This window comes from Pristis pectinata, chromosome 18 (genome assembly GCF_009764475.1).
Source record: "Pristis pectinata isolate sPriPec2 chromosome 18, sPriPec2.1.pri, whole genome shotgun sequence".
In the NCBI taxonomy this organism is placed as follows: Eukaryota; Metazoa; Chordata; class Chondrichthyes; order Rhinopristiformes; family Pristidae; genus Pristis; species Pristis pectinata.
This window is the reverse complement of record NC_067422.1, coordinates 21840220-21860097: the sequence shown is the minus strand read 5'-3', so window position 1 is coordinate 21860097 and position 19878 is coordinate 21840220. Positions and strand designations below refer to the sequence as shown.

The 19878-nt window shown below is 42.2% G+C and overlaps 1 protein-coding gene across 1 annotated transcript in view; it reads left to right on the top strand.

The window, feature by feature from the left end:
- LOC127580118 (alpha-1,6-mannosylglycoprotein 6-beta-N-acetylglucosaminyltransferase B) overlaps positions 1-19878 on the top strand; it is a 577216-nt gene that overhangs the window by 469266 nt on the left and 88072 nt on the right. The window contains exon 10 of the mRNA XM_052033330.1: positions 341-474. Coding sequence (XP_051889290.1) covers positions 341-474 — 134 coding nt within the window. The remainder of the gene's footprint in view (positions 1-340; positions 475-19878) is intronic.

Sequence of the window (19878 nt, the reverse complement as noted above, 5' to 3'; positions counted from 1 at the left end):
CAATCAGGTGTAAATGGAAATTTTACTATTCTCCATGGATTTATTCCTCTCTTTATTTATATGTTTTAAGAACTGGTGAGAACAGTAAGTCATTTTGCAGATAAATCATCATACATAATCTCAGGTATTGCCATTTGTATTTCAACAATAAGGAAAAGCATTCTTTTATATACTGTAGAAAATACAATGAGTTCATTTCCTGCACATCTACTATTAAATGGCTCATGCACTGTTTGATGCTCCTGTATAAATCTGACTGAACTGAGTTACACTTGTATGGAATTTGCACTAAAGGCTCACAGATAACATTGCGTTTTCATACTTCTGTTTTGATTTTCAGATGCCGGATAAGGGTGATTGATACATTTGGCACAGAGCCAGCTTACAATTTTGATGATTATGCAAATCTTCGTGGATATCGAACAAACTGGGGCCACTGGAATCTGAACCCAAAGCAGTACATGACCATGTTTCGTAAGTAATTATTGGATTAAAGCCTCGAGAAAAAAGTGACTTTCTATGACTGACCAATGAAACTCTTGAAGTTATTGCAGCCAGATCATTTAGAATCCTTTCTAAATATACATACATTTTAAATTTCAGAAGCTGTTATATAATCAGTTGATATGTCATAGTGAAAACTGTAACTTGTTTAAACAAGTTTAATTCATGGAAATTATTGGTAACCTAAACATTCATATATTAACAAAATTGTCTTTTAATAACCTCTGGCAAAGCAAAGTTATTTATTTAAGAACAAAAGCAAATAACTGGCCCAGCTTCTGAAGAACATTATGTTTGAAAGACCATCATCTCCAACTGATTTCTAAATTTACTGAACATATTTATTTAGAAATAAATGTTCTGTGTAGCACATAGCTTTGCACAAGCTGTATAATGCTGATTTGATGCCAAGGTTACCTTAAGAACATTTTTATCACTTGAGAGATGTTTCTCATTTTAGTTTTCTCTTAGAAATTTAAACATTAGTAACAGCTTATAAAGTTATTCTTTGACAATCCTGTAGTCCTAGTTGTTTTATAATGGTTCTAAAGCCACTGGTACTACGATTTACTCCACTTGTTTTGCAACAGGAAAACATTTTAAAAGCAAATTTGTTGGATTATGCTGCTTGGTGAAAATGAAACTTAATTGTCAGCACCTTAAACAGAAACAATCCTCTACTGCCATTTTGCCACTTCACTGCTTTCCTTCGTTGTAAACAGATTTTTCATCAATAAATCTTATTACATGAACTATGTGGTTAAGACACCTAATTACTAAACACTATCAAGCCTATATATGCTATATTTTACAAATATCTGCAATATTCTAGTATAACTGCCCCCTGTAAGTGGTGCTGTAATGGGTCATGTTGAGCAGTTCATTTTATAAGTTGGGACTTACACTAACATATAACAGCTCTTGTGCTCTTTCATCACGCCGCACTATCCTAAACATACGATATACCTTATGAGTTTCTTTCTATATCCTTTCACTAAATTACTTCACCAATTATAACTCATGCTTAAATTTGATTTCTCTTGTTAAAATTGAAAACATCAGATCTAATTTTGGGCACTCTCTGTATAGGTGGGTGGCAGCAAAGTCAGGGGTGGGGGGTGGAATTGATGGGTATATGGGAGAGAATAGATTATAAGAAATAAGTAGAGTAATGTGATTAATGAGAATGCTCTCTAAGAGCTGACATTTACCCAATGGGCCAAATGTTCTCCTACATCATAAGAAGATTTTCGGAAACGTGAAAACATTAAAAGTTAGTTTTACTTCTGAGCAAACAGCAATAGGAAAATGCAATGTTTAACTAGCACTGATCTGAATTTCATTGGACACAGTGGCACATTTAGTAGGGCCACTTCCTCACAGCTCCAGTGACCCAGGTTCAATCCTGACCATGGGTGCTGTTTGTGTGGAGTTTGCACATTCTCCCTGTGACAGTGCAGGAGGAAACCCAAGCATCTGTTTCTCTCCCACATTCCAAAGACATGGATTGGTAGATTAATTGGGCATTAAAATCTGAGGGCAGTTGATGGTAATGTAGGGAAAATAAAGTGGGATTAGTGTAGGGCAAGTATAACTGAGGACTTGATGGTTGGCACAGACTCAGTGAGCCAAGGAACTGTTTCTATACTGTCTGACCCCAAGTCATCACAACAGAGAATTGTTATTAAATAACCATTGATAATCTAGTTGAGTTTAACTTGAAACAACTAACACTTTCTCCTCAACTACACCATGAATCATAAAATATTAAGTGGAATTGGGAAAAGAAGCTTTATTGCCAGCATTTTGTATGTGCGACCCAGACATGAACTTCATTCACTGGGGGATCAAGTACATTGTTGAAAGATGCTTCACTTACAAGTTGGTGATGAGGTAGCTACTTGCAATGAACAACTCTTGTTTACAGAAAGCTTTTTGCTTAAACAGGATGAACATATCTCTGAAATTTGAGATAACATTGGCTTAGAAATCCTACCTGTTCTGCAACATCCAATCACTTTTACTTTGTGCAATGAAAGCACACTTCCGGGTTTTTAGTCCTGGTCCTCTATGCATATGGCACAGAAAGATTACAGAGCCTGTGTTCATCAGCGTGTAGTCTCATTTTGACAGCATTTGCAGAAAACTATAAGGAATGTTCCAGGAAGAGCAAACACAGGACTTAACCTAAGGGTGAGGCCTGCTGCATCATCAATTAGAGCCTTTTCCTACCAGGCAATTGAGGCATTCATCATCCTGCTTTAAAATTTAATTGTTACTGATTATGCTGATGTCAATAGCACCCCTTCACTGAAGCCCTCCAAAGCTAACACCTCACTCCTTATCCTCCCAGTTGACCACCATCCCCAACCCCAATAATTATCAATATATCCAAACAGATTCACATTTCCCCTGCCCCTGTTCACTCGTCATTTCTGCGGTGGGATCCTCTCCCCTCTTCCTTCCCTGTGACCCTTTCTCTGAAGCACACCCAACTCAACCATCTTCCCATCCCCAATGTAGACACCAACACTCTTCTTCCTTGATCCCACTCTCTGCATCAACAGGAGATTGCCAAAGAAAGGTTTTCATGGATGGTAGAAAACTGGCAAAACTGGCACGGGGACTATTGACAGCAATAAATAGAAAATTCTGGAAATACTCAGCTGGTCAGCCAGCATCTCTAGACAGGGAAAGAGAGTTGATGCTTAGGCGAAGCATTAATCTGCAACATTAGTCCCTAATCTCCCCCAAAAGATGGTGCTTGGCCTGTTGAGTATTTCTAGCAATTTCAGATCTTTCCAACAACTGCAGATTTTTTTTTGCTTTTCACCCCTTGCAACATCTCTTTAATGTGCATTTTTAGATACAACACAAATTGCAGCATCTTGTATATGTGGAAATGTCCTTGCGACAAAGCATATTTCTTGTTGTGAGGTTTATGATCTACTCTTCTAGCATCTTTTTCCATTATAAATTACCAAGCTCATAACAGAAACTCCCCTGTAAAATTGTCACACTTTAATTGTGATCCAACCAATTTAATAGTCTGCACTTTCCTGCTTATTTATTAATATCCGTATTATATATAAATGGTGGTAAATTACATAACTTTAAAATGAGAACTGAGCTAAATTCTTACTCCTAGTCAAGTTGATAAACAAAAATCTACACATGTGAACATCTGAAATAAATACAGAAAGTGCTGGAAACATTCAGCAGGTCAGGCAGCATCTGTGGAAAAAGAAACAAGAGTTAACATTTTCTGGTCAAAGACCCTTTGTCAGAACTGGGAAAGAGAAAAACATTTTTAAATTGCAGAGAGGATGGGAAAGGAATGGAGAGGAGAAAGGGAATATCTCTGATAGGATGAATTTAGATTGCTGAGGTGATTCTATTGCTAAGGAGCTGAATGGTTGATAGATTAATGAGATCAGTTGGAGAGAGTGAAAAAAAGCTGTGAAATACAGGTCAGAACCATTGCTGAGACCTAAAATAAAAGGTGAATGCTGGAAGCGCAGTTTATGCCTGGAGCCAGAGGAAGTGGGCAAGGTGCTAAATGAGTACTTCAAGTGGTCTGATTAGCAAGTTTGCAGACAACACAAAAATGAGTGGAATTGCAAATAGCATGAATGGTTGTCAAAGGATACAGCAGAATATAGATCAGTTTGAATTTTGGGCCAAGAGTTGGCAGATGGAGTTTAATATGGACAAGTACGAAGTGATGCACTTTGGGAGGTAAAATGCAAGAGGGAAGTATTCAGTAAATGGCAGTACCCTACGGAGCATTGATGTACAGAGGGATCTTGGGGTGCAAGCCCATAGTTCCCTGAAAGTGGCAACACAAGTAGATAGGATGGTAAAGAAGCTGTACACCATACTTGCCTTTATCAGTCATGACAATGAGTATAAGAGTTGGCAAGTTATGTTGCAGCTGTATAAAACATTGGTTAAACCACAGTTGGAGTACTGTGTTCAGTTCTGGCCTCCGCATTACAGGAAGGATGTGAAGACTTTGCAGAGGGCACAGGAGTTGTTCACCAGGATGTTGCCTGGATTGAAGAGTAGTAGTTAGAGATTGGACAAACTTGGATTATCTTCACTGGAGTAAATGAGGCTAAGGAGTGACCTGATAGAAATATATATAATTATGAGAGGCACAGATTGGGTGGATAGTCAGAATCTTTACCCCAGGATGGAAATTTCAAATACTAGAGAGCATAGGTTTAAGGTGAGATGGGGAAAGTTTAAAGGAGATTGATGAGGCAAGTTTTGTTTTACACAGATACCATAGCAATATTTAAGAAGCACTTAGGCACATGAGCAAGCAGGGACTAGAGGGATATGGGCATTGTGCGGGCAGATTTGTTTAGTTCAGATTGGCATCATGGGCACTGCAGACATCGTGGGCCAAAGCATCTGTTCCTGTGCTGTACTGTTCTATGTTCTATTACCTTGTAGCAGAATGGTTACAAAGATGTAATTCTGTGAAGATAAGCATGGTAATCCATTGATGTGGAAATGCATGACATGTTTATTATTTTGTATTCTTGCATAAAGAGATTTGCATTGATTGAAATGTGAAGTTGATCAAAAAAGTTCCTTTACATATTTTTCTGATGTAAAATAAAGCAGGTTAACACTTCACTCTTTTATACCTAATCTCATCTGACCCCGAATAAAAACAAAAAAAACCTCTAAATACGCTAAGTACGCAGGCAGCATATATCGTAGGAGAAAGAGTTAACATTTCAGATTGATGGCCTTTCATCAGAATTATTCTGATGAGAGGTTATTAACCTGATGCATTTATTCTGTTTCTCCAACAACAGATGCTGCCTGACCTTCTGGGTATATACTGCATTTTTCTGCTTTTATTTCATATTTCCAGAATCTGCTGCTTTTGCTTCTCATGTGACAAACTTGGTGAGATGAGGAAATAAATGCTTGAAAGATGTGAAAATCCAGTTTTGCTCATAGGAGTGTCTATTGTTATGGCCATAGGTTACTCTTTGGTTCCAAGTAACCATTGGGCAGTATGAGATTACTTATGACAAAGGCTGATGTTACTGAACAGAATTGGTATCTATAACAGACTCAAGTTCTTAATATCCATTTAATTCAGAGTGAACTTTGATATATTCAGTAATTGTAAATAGCTTGTCCTTGTGTTACCCCCCACCTAGCTTGAACAATCATAATGTTGTGAAAAGAGATTCCTCTTGTTTCACCAGGAGCAATGTCGTGAAAGTGTGACCATTATATGAATATGAATTAAACATCATTGGTTACAGATACACTTGAAAATGAAAAATAGACACATTATTAAAAGAATAAACTTCTTACAAGTTTCAATTTTTTGCTGGAAAAATATTTTCTTTCATTCTTTATGGGGAAATTGATTGAGAAAAATAGTCTGTAGCATGTCCAGATACACACATGCATTTACAGCTCTGTGACATTGAACTGATCGATGTACAATTGCATAATGTTATGGGAAAAGATCTTCAAATGGGTACAATTACTTACTAATCTCCTGAGTATTCTGCAGGGACTGCTTATTAATAAAAACTGGATTAATAAATTAAAGATTTTGGGCCCATTGTTCCTAAAATCGACTTTTTGTTATCTATAATTATGTGAGATGTAATTCACATGTTTACGTAACTTCTTTACAATCTTTTTATTTTGCTATATTTCAATTCAGTAAGAAAAGCTGAACTATTATTTTATAGGTGACTACATTTCCAGTGCCCTGCAGCTACAGAGACAGAATAGTTGCATGGAATTACTGGTGTTGAATATGGTTATTATTAGAACAATTGTTCCATTTAAAATGTACTGAGTATTTTATATCAGCTTAATGGCTGGCTGAATTATGAGCTCCACCTATCAACTGAATGAGCCATAAATGGCAAAATGTGCAAAGTAAAAGAGATATCAGGTAAATATAACCCAACTTGCTTTTTGAAAAGAAATAATATAAAGAAAGGCACAAGCCTAGAAATTGGATCACGTGGTTCCCAGTTTTGGAGTAATACAAAATCTAATTTTAACTTTAACTGGAGTAGATCATGTTGCAGATCATTTTCAGGTAAAATCTTTCCAGACATAAAATTAGACTAGGCACTAAGCATATTAGCACATCTGACAATATCCCAATATCAGGCACACACCAAATGGCATCATTATTCGTGCACTGCCCATTTACGCACATACCAACAGAAATTGAAGCAGAAAGCTGCAATCTACAACCTTCATGAAACAGTCTCAGCAGAACTAGGAGCTCATTAATAGGACACTGCTGTCATTAGAGATCTGACTGAGCTTCTTCAGAAGTGATCTCAGGATACTCAAATTCCATTCAAAGTCCAAAGTGTGCTTCAACTAAAGGATGTGCTTTTGTCAATGGTTAGATGCTGAGCTATTCATTTGATGGTGACATTGCTGACAGTTCTCTATTGCTGGAAGTAATATTATCACCATGCCTAGCAATTCAAAGCAGAGAGGACCTTGGGCAAGAGGCAAAGACATGGCCATCAGCCAAGAGCCTACTCTCACAGAACCTTCAAAGGCACCACATTATTACCAAGGCCTCTCTGACCAGCAATTTATGCATAGGTTCAGGTTTTCCAAAACTGTCATGAATGAGACATGGGAAGATCTTTGACCAAGATTTTGTGCCTGGACTGCTATCTCCATGGAGGCCAATATCACATTGACTCTCAACTTCCTTGCTACAGGATCATACCAAGCAGCTGCTGCAGGATTGTCACCACTTCTCCCTAATAGCTGCAAACTGCTGCATTGAAAAAGAACCTATGCACTGTATTCATGATGAAATGATTCCATTTTCTTCGATTTCAGTGAGTTGCAGGTAGTATGTCAAGCACTGAGGTTTCCCAGCTTTGCTGACTTCCCACAAGCGCAGGCAATAGTTGATTGAACTCATGTGCTCATTGGGACTTCCCTTTGTAATGCAGATTGTCTTATGCGCAAGAACAGTTTCCACTCCCTCAATGTGCAGGTGGTTGGAGATCAAAAGAATTTCCTCATGATGAATGCTAGATTTCTGGAAACACAATTGACTCCTTCACTTTAAGGGAGTGCAATTTACTGCACACTTTCAACGCCCAGAACTACCTGGAGGAATGGATCCTAAGGACAAGAACTACCTTCTACTTACTTGGTTCCTTACAATAAATCACAATCACAGCAATCGAGAGCTGGTACAATGTTAGCCACCTGTACCGAATATAACACATTAATGAATGCTTCAATTAGCCTTGTTACAATATCTCTATGTTTCTGGTTTGTAATATTATTTAAAAACTCATTTTTGTTGGGTTTCTGCACTGTGAAGTAAATAATGGTGTGTAGATTGCAGCTTGTGAGGTCATGAAATTTCTTTCAATTTTGCTCCATTGTGTGGGGGTTCTCATTCCTGGAAGACAACTGCTGCCATTCCTGGCTTTTTTTATGATGGATCTCCTGGCCTTCTTGATGCACAAGATCTTCTTCCTTCATTCATCTTTATTGATCAGGAATTGCATTTCCCTTTGAGTGACAGTAGCAGCTATATCCCTCTTCTTTGCAGCCTCTGTCTCGTCCACAGCAGATGAAGTATGTATGCATGCTTCTGTGGAGCTACGATGTGGAATGTGACTAAAGACTTATTGCCCTTCTCTGAAAGCTGTATAGTATTGTGTTGGGAGTTGTGCGAAATTAGGTGAGATACCATCGGGATTTTGCAGGTGTAGCGGTTGCTACCGCGGAATAAAACAAGACTCTACTCGGAGGATTGCCAAACAGAACTGGTTTATTTTCCCGCCTTGCGCGGGCCCTTTAAGGGAGAATGTTCCCGCCCAAAACAACCGGCAATGACGTAAGTCCTACGTCATCAGGACTTTCCCGCGCGCGGGTTCTCCCCGTCGCTCGGAAAGACGAGGCCCGCCGCCATCTTGGGCCTCGTCGCTCCGACGCCGCGCGACCCGACTGCCGAGCCGGTTCACCCGACTAGACGGTGAGTCGCCACACAACTCCCCCCAGAACCGGCGATACAGTCCCCAAGGTCCGTGGGCTGTGCCAGCTGCCGCTTAGGGGGGCGGCCTCTGTGTCGCGGCGTGGCAACCTCGACAGGCTGTTGCAGATCCAAATGAGCCGGTTTGAGGCGGTCCGCTGTGAAAACCTGTTCCCTGCCTCCAATGTCCAAAATAAAAGTGGATCCGTTATTCCGTATGACTCGGAACGGTCCCTCATATGGTCGTTGCAATGGCGCCCGAGGTGTGCCCCTGCGAACGAAAACAAACTTACAATCCCGTAGCTCCTTGGGCTGGCAGGATGGGGCTTGACCGTGCCGTGAGGTGGGAATCGGGGCCAAGGCGCCAAGCTTCTCGCGCAGTCTTTGTAGGACTGCTGGGGTTGTTCCCCTTGGTCCCGAAGGGCAAGTATGAAATCCCCGGGGACAACTAGTGGCGCCCCGTATACAAGCTCAGCTGACGAAGTGCGGAGGTCTTCTTTGGGGGCAGTGCGTATGCCGAGCAGGAGCCAAGGCAGCTCGTCAACCCAGTTAGGACCCTTCAGGCGGGCCATCAAGGCCGATTTCAGATGGCGGTGAAAACGTTCCACCAACCCGTTTGATTGAGGATGGTAGGCCGTGGTGGTGTGCAGCTGCGTCCCTAGCAGGTTCGCTAATGCAGCCCAGAGACTGGAAGTGAATTGGGTGCCTCTGTCTGAAGTGATGTGGGCCGGAACGCCAAAACGTGAGACCCAAGTTGTGAGCAGCGCCCGGGCGCAGGAATCAGTTGTGATGACAGTCAGGGGGGGTTGCCTCAGGCCACCTCGTGAACCGGTCCACAATGGTAAGGAGGTACCGGGCTCCTCTTGAAACCAGCAGAGGGCCCACGAGGTCGACGTGTATGTGGTCGAACCTCCTACGGGTAGGCTCGAACTGCTGTGGTGGGACCTTGGTGTGTCGCTGGATTTTTGACGCCTGGCAGTGCAGACAAGTCCTGGCCCACTCACTGACCTGTTTGCGCAGGCCATGCCAGACAAACTTGCTGGCAACCAGTCAGACAGTAGATCTGATGGACGGGTGCGCCAACCCATGTACCGAGTCAAAAACGCGTCTCCGCCAGGCTGCAGGGACTATAGGGCAGGGCTGACCAGTCGCAACGTCGCAAAGTAGGGTCCACTGACCTGGACCAACCAAGAAATCTCGGAGCTGCAGACCCGAGACTGCGGTTCTGTAGCTGGGCAGTTCGTCGTCGGCTTGCTGTGCGTCAGCTAGGGCCGTGTAGTCGACACCCAAGGATAGGTTGTGGATGGTTGGTCTGGAAAGTGCATCAGCAACGACATTATCCTTTCCGGAGACATGTTGGATGTCAGTTGTGAACTCGGAAATGTAGGATAAATGTCTCTGCTGACGAGCTGACCAGGGATCGGAGACTTTGGAGAAGGCAAAGGACAGAGGCTTATGATCGGTGAAAGCGGTGAAAGGCCTGCCTTCTAGAAAGTATCGGAAATGCCGGACCGCCAGATACAGCGCTAGAAGTTCCCGATCAAAAGCGCTGTACTTCAGTTCGGGTGATCTAAGGTGCTTGCTGAAAAATGCCAAGGGTTGCCAGCGGCCTTCGAGTAGCTGTTCCAGTACCCCACCCACCATGGTGTTGGACGCGTCTACCGTGAGGGCAGTCGGGACGTCAGTCCTGGGGTGTACCAGCATCGTGGCGTCTGTCAGGGTGTCTTTGGCCTTAACGAAAGCAGCCGCAGCCTCGTCAGTCCAGGTGATGTCCTTGCCCTTACCAGCCAGCAGCGAGAACAGAGGGCCCATGATACGGGCTGCTGCAGGGATGAAACGATGGTAAAAGTTGACCATCCCAAGGAATTCCTGTAGGCCTTTGACTGTGTCGGGGCGGGCAAAATGGCGGATAGTATCCACCTTGGCGGGTAGGGGTGTTGCCCCATCGCTGGTGATTTTGTGGCCGAGGAAATCGATAGAGTCAAGTCCGAATTGGCACTTGGAGGGGTTGATCGTGAGACCGAAATCGCGGAGGCGGGAATACAGCTGGCGGAGGTGAGAAAGGTGTTCCTGGCGGTTACGGCTGGCGATCAGTATGTCGTCCAAGTAAATGAACACGAAGTCCAGGTCTCGGCCTACCGCGTCCATCAGCCGCTGGAAGGTCTGCGCGGCGTTCTTAAGGCCAAACGGCATCCGAAGGAATTCGAACAGGCCGAATGGGGTGATAATCGCAGTTTTGGGGACGTCATCCAGATGGACCGGGATTTGGTGGTATCCCCTAACGAGGTCCACTTTGGAAAAGATGCAGGCCCCGTGTAAGTTCGCTGCGAAGTCCTGGATGTGAGGGATGGGATAGCGGTCCGGGGTGGTGGCATCATTCAGCCTGCGGTAGTCGCCGCAGGGCCTCCACCCTCCGGTGGCTTTGGGGACCATGTGCAGGGGGGAGGCCCAGGGGCTGTCTGACCTGCGAACAATCCCCAGCTCCTCCATGTGATGGAACTCTTCCTTTGCCAGGCGGAGCTTGTCTGGAGGTAATCGTCGTGCTCGAGCATGAAGGGGTGGCCCTGTGGTAATGATGTGGTGTCATACCCCGTGTGTGGGCCTAGAATTTGTAAATGAAGGTGCCAAAATCGATGGGAATTCGGCTAGGAGCTTGGCGAAATCGTCGCCAGAAAGGGAAATGGAGTCCAGGCGCAGGGCTGGTGGGCTGATTTCTCCCAGGGGATAGGTCCGGGGAGTGCTAGAGTGGACTAACCGCTTCCTTCGCAGGTCGACTAACAGGTTGTGGGCCCGAAGGAAATCGGCTCCTAGGAGTGGTCGGGCGACGGTGGCAAGGGTAAAGGTCCAGGTAAAACGGCTTCCGCCAAAGTGTAATTGAAGCGTACGGGTGCCGAAAGACCGTATCGTTGTACCGTTGGCGGCATTGAGCAGAGGACCTGGTGGCCTGTCACGAGTGTCGCGGCCTGTCGGGGGCAAAATACTGACCTCCGCTCCAGTATCAACGAGGAAACGCCGTCCAGATTTCTTGTCCTGAACGAAGAGGAGGCTCTGTCGGCGGCCAGCCGCCATAGCCATCAGCGGCGGCTGGCCCTGGCGTTTCCCTGAAACTTGCAGGGTGGGCGGCATCGACGGGCCTCCGCACCCCACCTCTGATGGTAGAAGCACAGCTGGTCACCCGTGTCGTCGTCTGCGTTCCTGGGGCGTGGCTGCTCGGTTGCTGGGGCCGGGCAAGGCGGGCGTTGGGCTCGTGGCCTGGTGATTTGACTGACGGACGAACCGCTCTCGCGCTTGGCCCTCCACAGGACATCTGCCCGGGCGGCCACCTCACGGGGGTTGCTGAAGTCGGCGTCAGCTAACAACAAGTGGATGTCATCGGGGAGCTGTTCGAGGAAGGCCTGTTCGAACATCAGGCATGGCTTGTGTCCCTCGGCCAATGCCAGCATCTCATTCATTAGGGCGGATGGGGATCTGTCCCCCAGGCCATCCAGATGAAGCAGGCGGGCGGCGCGCTCACGATGGGAGAGGCCGAAGGTCCGGATCAAAAGGTCTTTGAAAGCCAGGTACTTATCTTCGTCCGGAGGCGACTGGATGAAGTCTCCAACCTGGGTGGCTGTCTCCTGGTCCAGAGAACTAACCACATGGTAGTACTTCGTGGAGTCGGAGGTGATCTGCCGAAGGTGGAATTGCGCTTTGGCCTGGTCAAACCAGACGCTGGGCCGAAGTGTTCAAAAGGTGGGCAGCTTGAGGGCCACTGCGTTGGCTGCTGTGCTGTCGTCCGTTTCGCGGGTCCAAAAGCCGTTTGGACCGTCAGGGTCACCAATGTGGCGGTTGCTACCGCGGAATAAAACAAGACTCTACTCGGAGGATTGCCAAACAGAACTGGTTTATTTTCCCGCCTTGCGCGGGCCCTTTAAGGGAAAATGTTCCCGCCCAAAACAACTGGCAATGACGTAAGTCCTACGTCATCAGGACTTTCCCGCGCGCGGGTTCTCCCCGTCGCTCGGAAAGACGAGGCCCGCCGCCATCTTGGGCCTCGTCGCTCCGACGCCGCGTGACCCAACTGCCGAGCCGGTTCGCCCGACTAGACGGTGAGTCGCCACACAGGCCTCATTTTAGAGTTTGTTTCTGGGGGCAAACCAACCTAACATCATTTCAAGCTGCATTTTGACTAATTTGATATCTGTTTTTCCTGGGTGACTCAATCAGGCATTAGCATGCTTTGCCTTGGTGAATCAAAAATAGATATAATTGAATTTAAATTATAAATTAAAATCTAAACTCACTATGGTAACAAACCAATCAACCTGACCAGGCTTGGTCAGTGTCTACACACCACAGGAATTGCAGCATTATCCCTTTGATACAGTATTGGGGTTTATATACTGGCATGGATAGAGGATTGGTTGATGGACTGAAAACAGAGTTGGGTCATTCATGGAGGCTGTAATCAGTAGGGTACCACAGAAGATGCAAAGCTAGTAGCAGCATGGGCTATGAGGAGAACACAGAGAGGTTTCATGTGGATATGGACAGGCTAAGTGAATGGAAATGGATGAAGTACATAGTGGAAAAATGCAAGGTCATTTGTCATATAAGAAGAAATTAAATAGATTCTGCCTGTACTCTGTTGAGTTTAGGAAAATGAGAAGTGATCTCATTGAAACATACCAATTTTTTATGGGGCTTGACAGAGTGGATGCAGAGTTGATGTCTCCTCTGGCTGGGGTGTTTAGAACCAGGGGGCATAGTCCCAAGATAAGGGGCCAGGTCATTCATCAGTTGGAAAGAAATTTCTTCATCCAGAAGTTGATGAATTTTGGAAATAACTACCTAAGAGACCTAAATTACTGAGATTATTCAAGATCAAAAGATTTTAGGTATTAATGGAATCAGTGAATATGGAATTTGTGCAGGAAAGTGGTGCTAAGGTAAAATATCAGCAATGATTTTATTGAACAGTGCAGCAAGCATGAAATATTGAATAATCTGCACCTCCTTCTGTTCCTTTATGTTTTTATGTTATGTCTGCTGCAGAATGACAGTTGAAATTACCTTGTTTTGTACATTTATGTTTGTGGAAGCTTTTGTCCAGTGGAAAAGTTTGGGTTAAACTCCCTTTATTTTACTGGATAACGACATTAAGTACGATGTGCCAAATATTCCTGATCCAGCCTGCCACTCACAATTGCCACCTACAGATTCTGTACGTGGTCTGGATGCAGTGGGTCTACCTTGCTGGTCCAAATGGCCCCAGACTCCAACGGCATGTCCTGGGTGACCTCTAATGGGACACCAAGAAAACCCTTTTCCTGAAAAGCCCCTGATGTTCAGAGACACTTAGAAACTATTAAAAATGATGTAATATATAAAAACATTCTAAAAGGCTGTGAGACAAAAACACTTAACAACATTTACAAAAAAATTAATAACATTAAGGTAAACAGAAATTATTTTAATAAAGGAACTTACCTTTCCCTTTGCTTGATATTCACAGCCCTCCAATCCCCATCGAGATCAGCAGGGTTCTGGTTCCTGCACCAGGATCTCAGTGGTGATTTCCAAGTAGAGTTCTGCGATGGGAATGTGTGACTATCTATTGCTCAATAAATTGGAGACTTATGTGTTTAACAGCACGTGTGTGGAAGTTCCAGACTTGCTGTCAATTAAAGGGCCAAGTGTGTATCATTCTAATAGAAATAGTTGGCATTTTCAAATCTAGCCCTCATGCTGAATAATGTTGTAAAATAGTTTCAGTATCAGGATAAGGATTCTGTCTGAATGGCTTCACTCAGAGCATTAATCTGTATCTTTAAATATTGTACAAACAAACAACTATAGTCTTAAACTTTTAGGATTAATTCCAAAGAGATGAGTTGTTTTTACCAACTTCACTAATGAAAGCTTAATTTGTAGTTTATGCCTCCCAGTCCTGGACAGCAGCCTCTCTGGCAGGCAACATGTCTACTGTTTTTATTACTTGCTCATGTGTGCATCTGAAAATTACTAGGATAAGAAAATATAACACTAACATTAAATTAAATGAGGATTTAAATTGAAATCATCCCTTTACTTATCAAAAGCCACATTCCTTAGATTGTGCACTCAGTAAGAACAACATGCTGTGCCTTAGCAGAACAGAGTGATTTCCGGGTTCTGTGGAGGCAAAACTCATGCAGGGTTTTGACCGAAAATGTCAACCATTCTGCATCCACACATGCTGCCTGACTTGCTGAGTTCCTCCAGCAGTTTGTTTTTTGCTTTTTATTATCATTATTTTGTTTACATGAATTTTAGTGAATCTTCATTCATGATTCACTTTTAGTTTACTTAGGATTTCTGATATGCTTGTCTCTTCCCCCACTGTAACTATGGATGCAATGTAACTGTTTGATATGCCTGTCATTTCCTTATCTTCATTTAATATTTCTCTGTTTTCAGCTTTCAAGAGGCCTGCATTGTTCCTGATCACCTTACATAATTGTAAAACCTTTTACACTTTACATGTATCTATAGATGTAGTTGAAGAGCCATTCAGAGACCAGAGTCGCAGAAATAAGTATTTTATTCAATCATTCTCAAGTATACTCGCAATGGGATCAGGTGGAAGAATCTCCCCAAATATCAAACGACACAGAGCTTTATACCTTTTTAGATACAACGATAATGCAAATGCAGATGATTGACAGCCTGTCATGTGGCCATGATCATTTTTGTTGAGGCTAGATGACCAGATAGCACATGGAGCCTCCAATGTTCCCTTGCATAAGTTGAGGCAGAGCGGCTCTCTTGGTATTTATGCTTCAATGGTGCCCTAACTCTAATATGTTCAGTGACTTTAATGCCAGATCCATTCATATCTTCTACTGTTTCCCATTTATTGTCGTTTTCAGACACACAGCAGGTTTTGTATTTATTTATAGTCCATTCATTTATTGTTCCCCTTATCGTGATCTATTCAGTTTGACGTGACTTGCTATTTCAATAGACCTTTTGTGCCTTTTGTCTCATCAGTCTCATTATGCTCCTTGCTATTTGACAAACAATTACAGAATGCCTTATGGTCATGTCACATTTGTTCTATTCCAATATTGAACAAGTATATCCATGCACATGTACATGTTGAGGAACCAATTATTGTCTGTACACATAGCTAGAACCGTTTGTGTCATGTGGCTACCTGCACTGAAACATCACAGCTATTGTACTCAAAGCCAATCAGCACTTGTAAGTATCCATAATCAATGTTCTTCTATGATGGTTATCTATGTGTGGAACCACAGGGGATGGGCAATGTCTTAAATGAATACTTCTCTTCTGTTTTACCCTGAAGAAGGTCATGGAAGAGAGGGAATTCAGGAAAGAGAACAATGATATCCTGAATCGACATTACAAATGAATAGGTGCTCGAGTGCTGCAGCACATGAAGGTGACCAAGTGTATCCGAGGATGTTGTAGAAAGCACGGAAAGAAATTACAGGGATCCTGGCAGAGGTTTTTGTGTCTTCCTTATCCATGGGTGAGGTATCGGAAGACTGGAGGGTGGATAATGTTTATTTAAAAAGGGTTGTAAGGACAAACCAGGGAAGTGTTAGCTGTTGAGCCTAACATCAGTGGTGGGAAAGTTACTGGAGGGGATTCTGAGAGTTAGGATCTATCTGCATTTGGAAAGGCAAGGACTGATTAAAGATAGTCAGCATAGTTTTGTGCATGGGAAATCATGTCTCACAAATTTGACTGAGTTTTTTGAAGAGGCGACCAAGAGGAATGACGAGGGCAGGGTGGTAGATGTTAGGCAAGGCTTTTGACAAGGTTCCCCTGGTAGGTTGGTCTGGAAGGTGAGATCACATTGGTTCCAGGGTGAGCTAGCTAATTGCATACAAAATTGGTGGAATTGGTAAATGGCTTTGTGGAAGGACCTTATACTGTTTTTTTAAAATCATGAGGAGCATAGACAAGATAGGGAGTCTAAATCTAGAGGGAATAAATTTAAGGTGAGAGGGAAAAGATTTAAATGGGACCTAAGAGGCAAGTTTTTCTCACAGAGGTGGTGGGTATATGGAACGAGCTGCCAGAAGAAGTGGTAGAGGCGGGTACACGTATAACATTTAAAAGACTTTTAGACAGCTACATCAATAACAAAGGTTTAGAGGGATATGGGAAAAGTGCAGGCAAATGGGACTAGCTCAAGAAGACACCTTGGTCAGCATGGACATTATGCCAAAGGGCATGTTTCTATGCTGTATAACTCAATGTCTCTAATACAATATAGACATTCTGCGGAAGTAGTTTAAAGGCTGGCTGATATCCATGCTTCTATCAGTGATTCTTATCTTAACTATGTACCCTCTGACTTTGTGTCCCTGATATCTGTCATAGCTTCTAACCTTCACAGGCCATCTCGAATAGCCTGATTGTCTCCTTAAAATGCAAGAAAATATAAGCTTGTAAACAGGTTGAACACCAATGAGTTAAAAGCTAGTGAGGTAAGACATAAATTAACACCTGAATTCTCAAAACTATTTGCTGCCCATTTCAATTATGCAACTAACCTTTTAAAATAAGATAAGCAGATCAGGTATCGCTGTTCTCAGTCCTATTCCTATGAAATAGCCTTAGTAGGGCAAATATTCTGCATCAGGGTTTCCAGCAGTGTCATGGGCCCCAGCCAGTAGCTGCCTCAGTGATATACCTCTGTGATATGCTGGTGGTCCACTGAGGCAGTGCAAACTTTCCAGGCTTCTCACATCATAGGCCTGTGCTAGTACTAACCTGACAAGTACAAATAAAACAAATGGAGAAACCAGCTGCTAAGAGAAAAGTAAGCGGGTTTTTTTAATGACATATTTCAGTTATTTTTATTGCTTTTAACTGTCCATGGTAGTTGAGCTGCTGCCACCTTGAACTGATTAACTCAAAAATGACTTAAAGTTGAACCTCACTTTGGGTCAAGTAATTACCTTTGGACTCCTTTAAAGAATGATGGGGAGAATGATGGAGTTTAGCACAATATTCTGTGAATTATTATTTTGAAAAGGTTCTGGGATTGGACTTCTCTCAAAATTCTGTCAGTATGCAATTTAGAGCATCTTGATTTACCTTTTCTTTTCAAGGAGACCACTGAACTGGGCATTCATCTGGAACTGCTGATTGTAATCTCCCCTTCCAAACTTTTCAATAGTTGACATGTTTAATGTTGTGACAGGTAACGAGCTACAATTGTTACACCTTCATCACTTTGAGATTTTTGTTTTCAATTTTAGTCAAACAGTTTTAAAAATTCTGTTGTGGTATCCATTACACCATGCTTTAGAAGATGCTTTACCATGGCAACAGTATGTCAATCAATGGTTAGATATACAGTACAAGAAGTATGTTGGAAATACATTTTCCTACAAGATCCAAAATGAGGTTATATCAGTCTAAATTGCAGGAGATGATAATGTATGGCAGACTTAACTAGGATGATACATATTCACAAGACACCAATTACAATATGGTAATTCATATCTGCAGATCAAATCTTACTTGTTAAGTTAGATCAATTGTCATATCCAGCAGTTCCATTATTTTCTTCCTAGGTTTTATCTTTTTCATGTTTTTTCATTATTGTTTTTGCTTTTACTTCTGCATTTTACTTTATCGTTTTTATTCTTTCTTATCCACTGATGTCTGTGATTTTGATGCAATTGTTTTCTCAGGCTATGTGTTTCATTGTTTTCACCGTTGGTATTTTTGTACCTTATTCTTTTTCTCCATTTCAATTTGGCTGTATCATTAGAACTTTCATTTTCCCTGGTTCATTCAATATAACAGGTGATTGAACAGCATGCTCATAATGGAAGTGGATGTTAGAATCAATTGGGAAGGCATTCATTTTGAAGGAAATCCTACACCCTATGGCAATGTATAAACACTGTCCCATCTTCATGGATTTTTACAATGTGTTGATCGCTTTCTATTCTAAGATAGATTTGTCAGAATTGTTTATTTACTGAAGCTATCAGTGGTATACATCTTTACCAAGTTCACTGTTCATAGGTAAAAATCAACATGAAAGAAAGGATTAGCATCTGTTGTAATGTCAAGACCATTCTTTGCTGTAACTGTATTGATTTAAGAGCAGTTTTTACTGTCTTCAAATCATAATCAGGAACAGATCTTCCATAACAACCAAATGGATTGAAAGACAGTTTTGTTTAATTGTCAGTGCAGCGAAAAGGCCTTGGAGCTGTTAGTGAATCCCTCTGTCAGAGGTCTCTTAAATCTACACAGTAAATTCCTCACAGTCAAGCCCGGGTGCAGGCCCTTTCCCCCAAACCCATAACCTAAGGTTGAAATTCAGCATGGGATAAAGTCATCATTGGCAGAGCAGACTTCAGGTTTGGGTCTCTGTCTGTAAACTAAAATCAAACTATTGTGTAAAATGTATATATTATTATTAATACTATTGTGCCTTAATGTGGATTTCAAAATGGATCTTAGTTGAATGTACTGATCATATTATTGAGTCAAATCCCATGGAAGAGTTCTGCTCGACAGTGTAGGTGAGATAGATTAACACACATTCCTTAAATAATATAATCACTGAAAAGGTTCAAGCTGAATGATACAGCTGGCTTCTTTACTATCTCCATCAACATTTACTTATTAAACAAACATATATCTATCTTATTCTATGATGTTTAATAGTGTTATTTACAATAACACACTTCCATTAAACATAAAATAACTAGCTATAAATGTGTCTGAAGAATATAATTACTAACTGAGATATTGAAAGCAGTACCAGAGGGAAAATGTCTGGTGTATCAAAAGTAGAAACATTAGCTCTTATTCAGTATGTATAGTATACAGCTAGTTTTCTAAAAAAACATCTGAAATTGAATAATGCTGATGAAATACTGATCCAATGATATTCATTCTGTGGACAAGGGGCACAAAAATGAGTTTTGGACAGTATCCTTCCATATATGTTACCGAGACATTACTTGGCAGGGCTATCATTGGGATCGTGTACGGGTAGATAATGTGATTATACTTTGTCTAATTGAGTAGTCAATTTGTTCAAGACAGGATTAGTGTTAAGGTGAGGACCAGGAGACATTAGGATAACTTGCATTGGTATAGTGTTAGTTAGATGCTAGGAAATGCTTCTTTTCACAAGCAGTCATTAACATGAAGAGTTAGCAATGAGCTCATGATATTAGCTTTGATTGACTGAAAGCATTTAAAAAGATGCTGGACGTATTCCTGGTGATAGTCAACATATAGGAAATGGGATGTCATTGAGGACTGCATCATCAGGTCATCAGATCCAGCAGGAATCACAGAATATGAGGAACTAAAAAAAAATT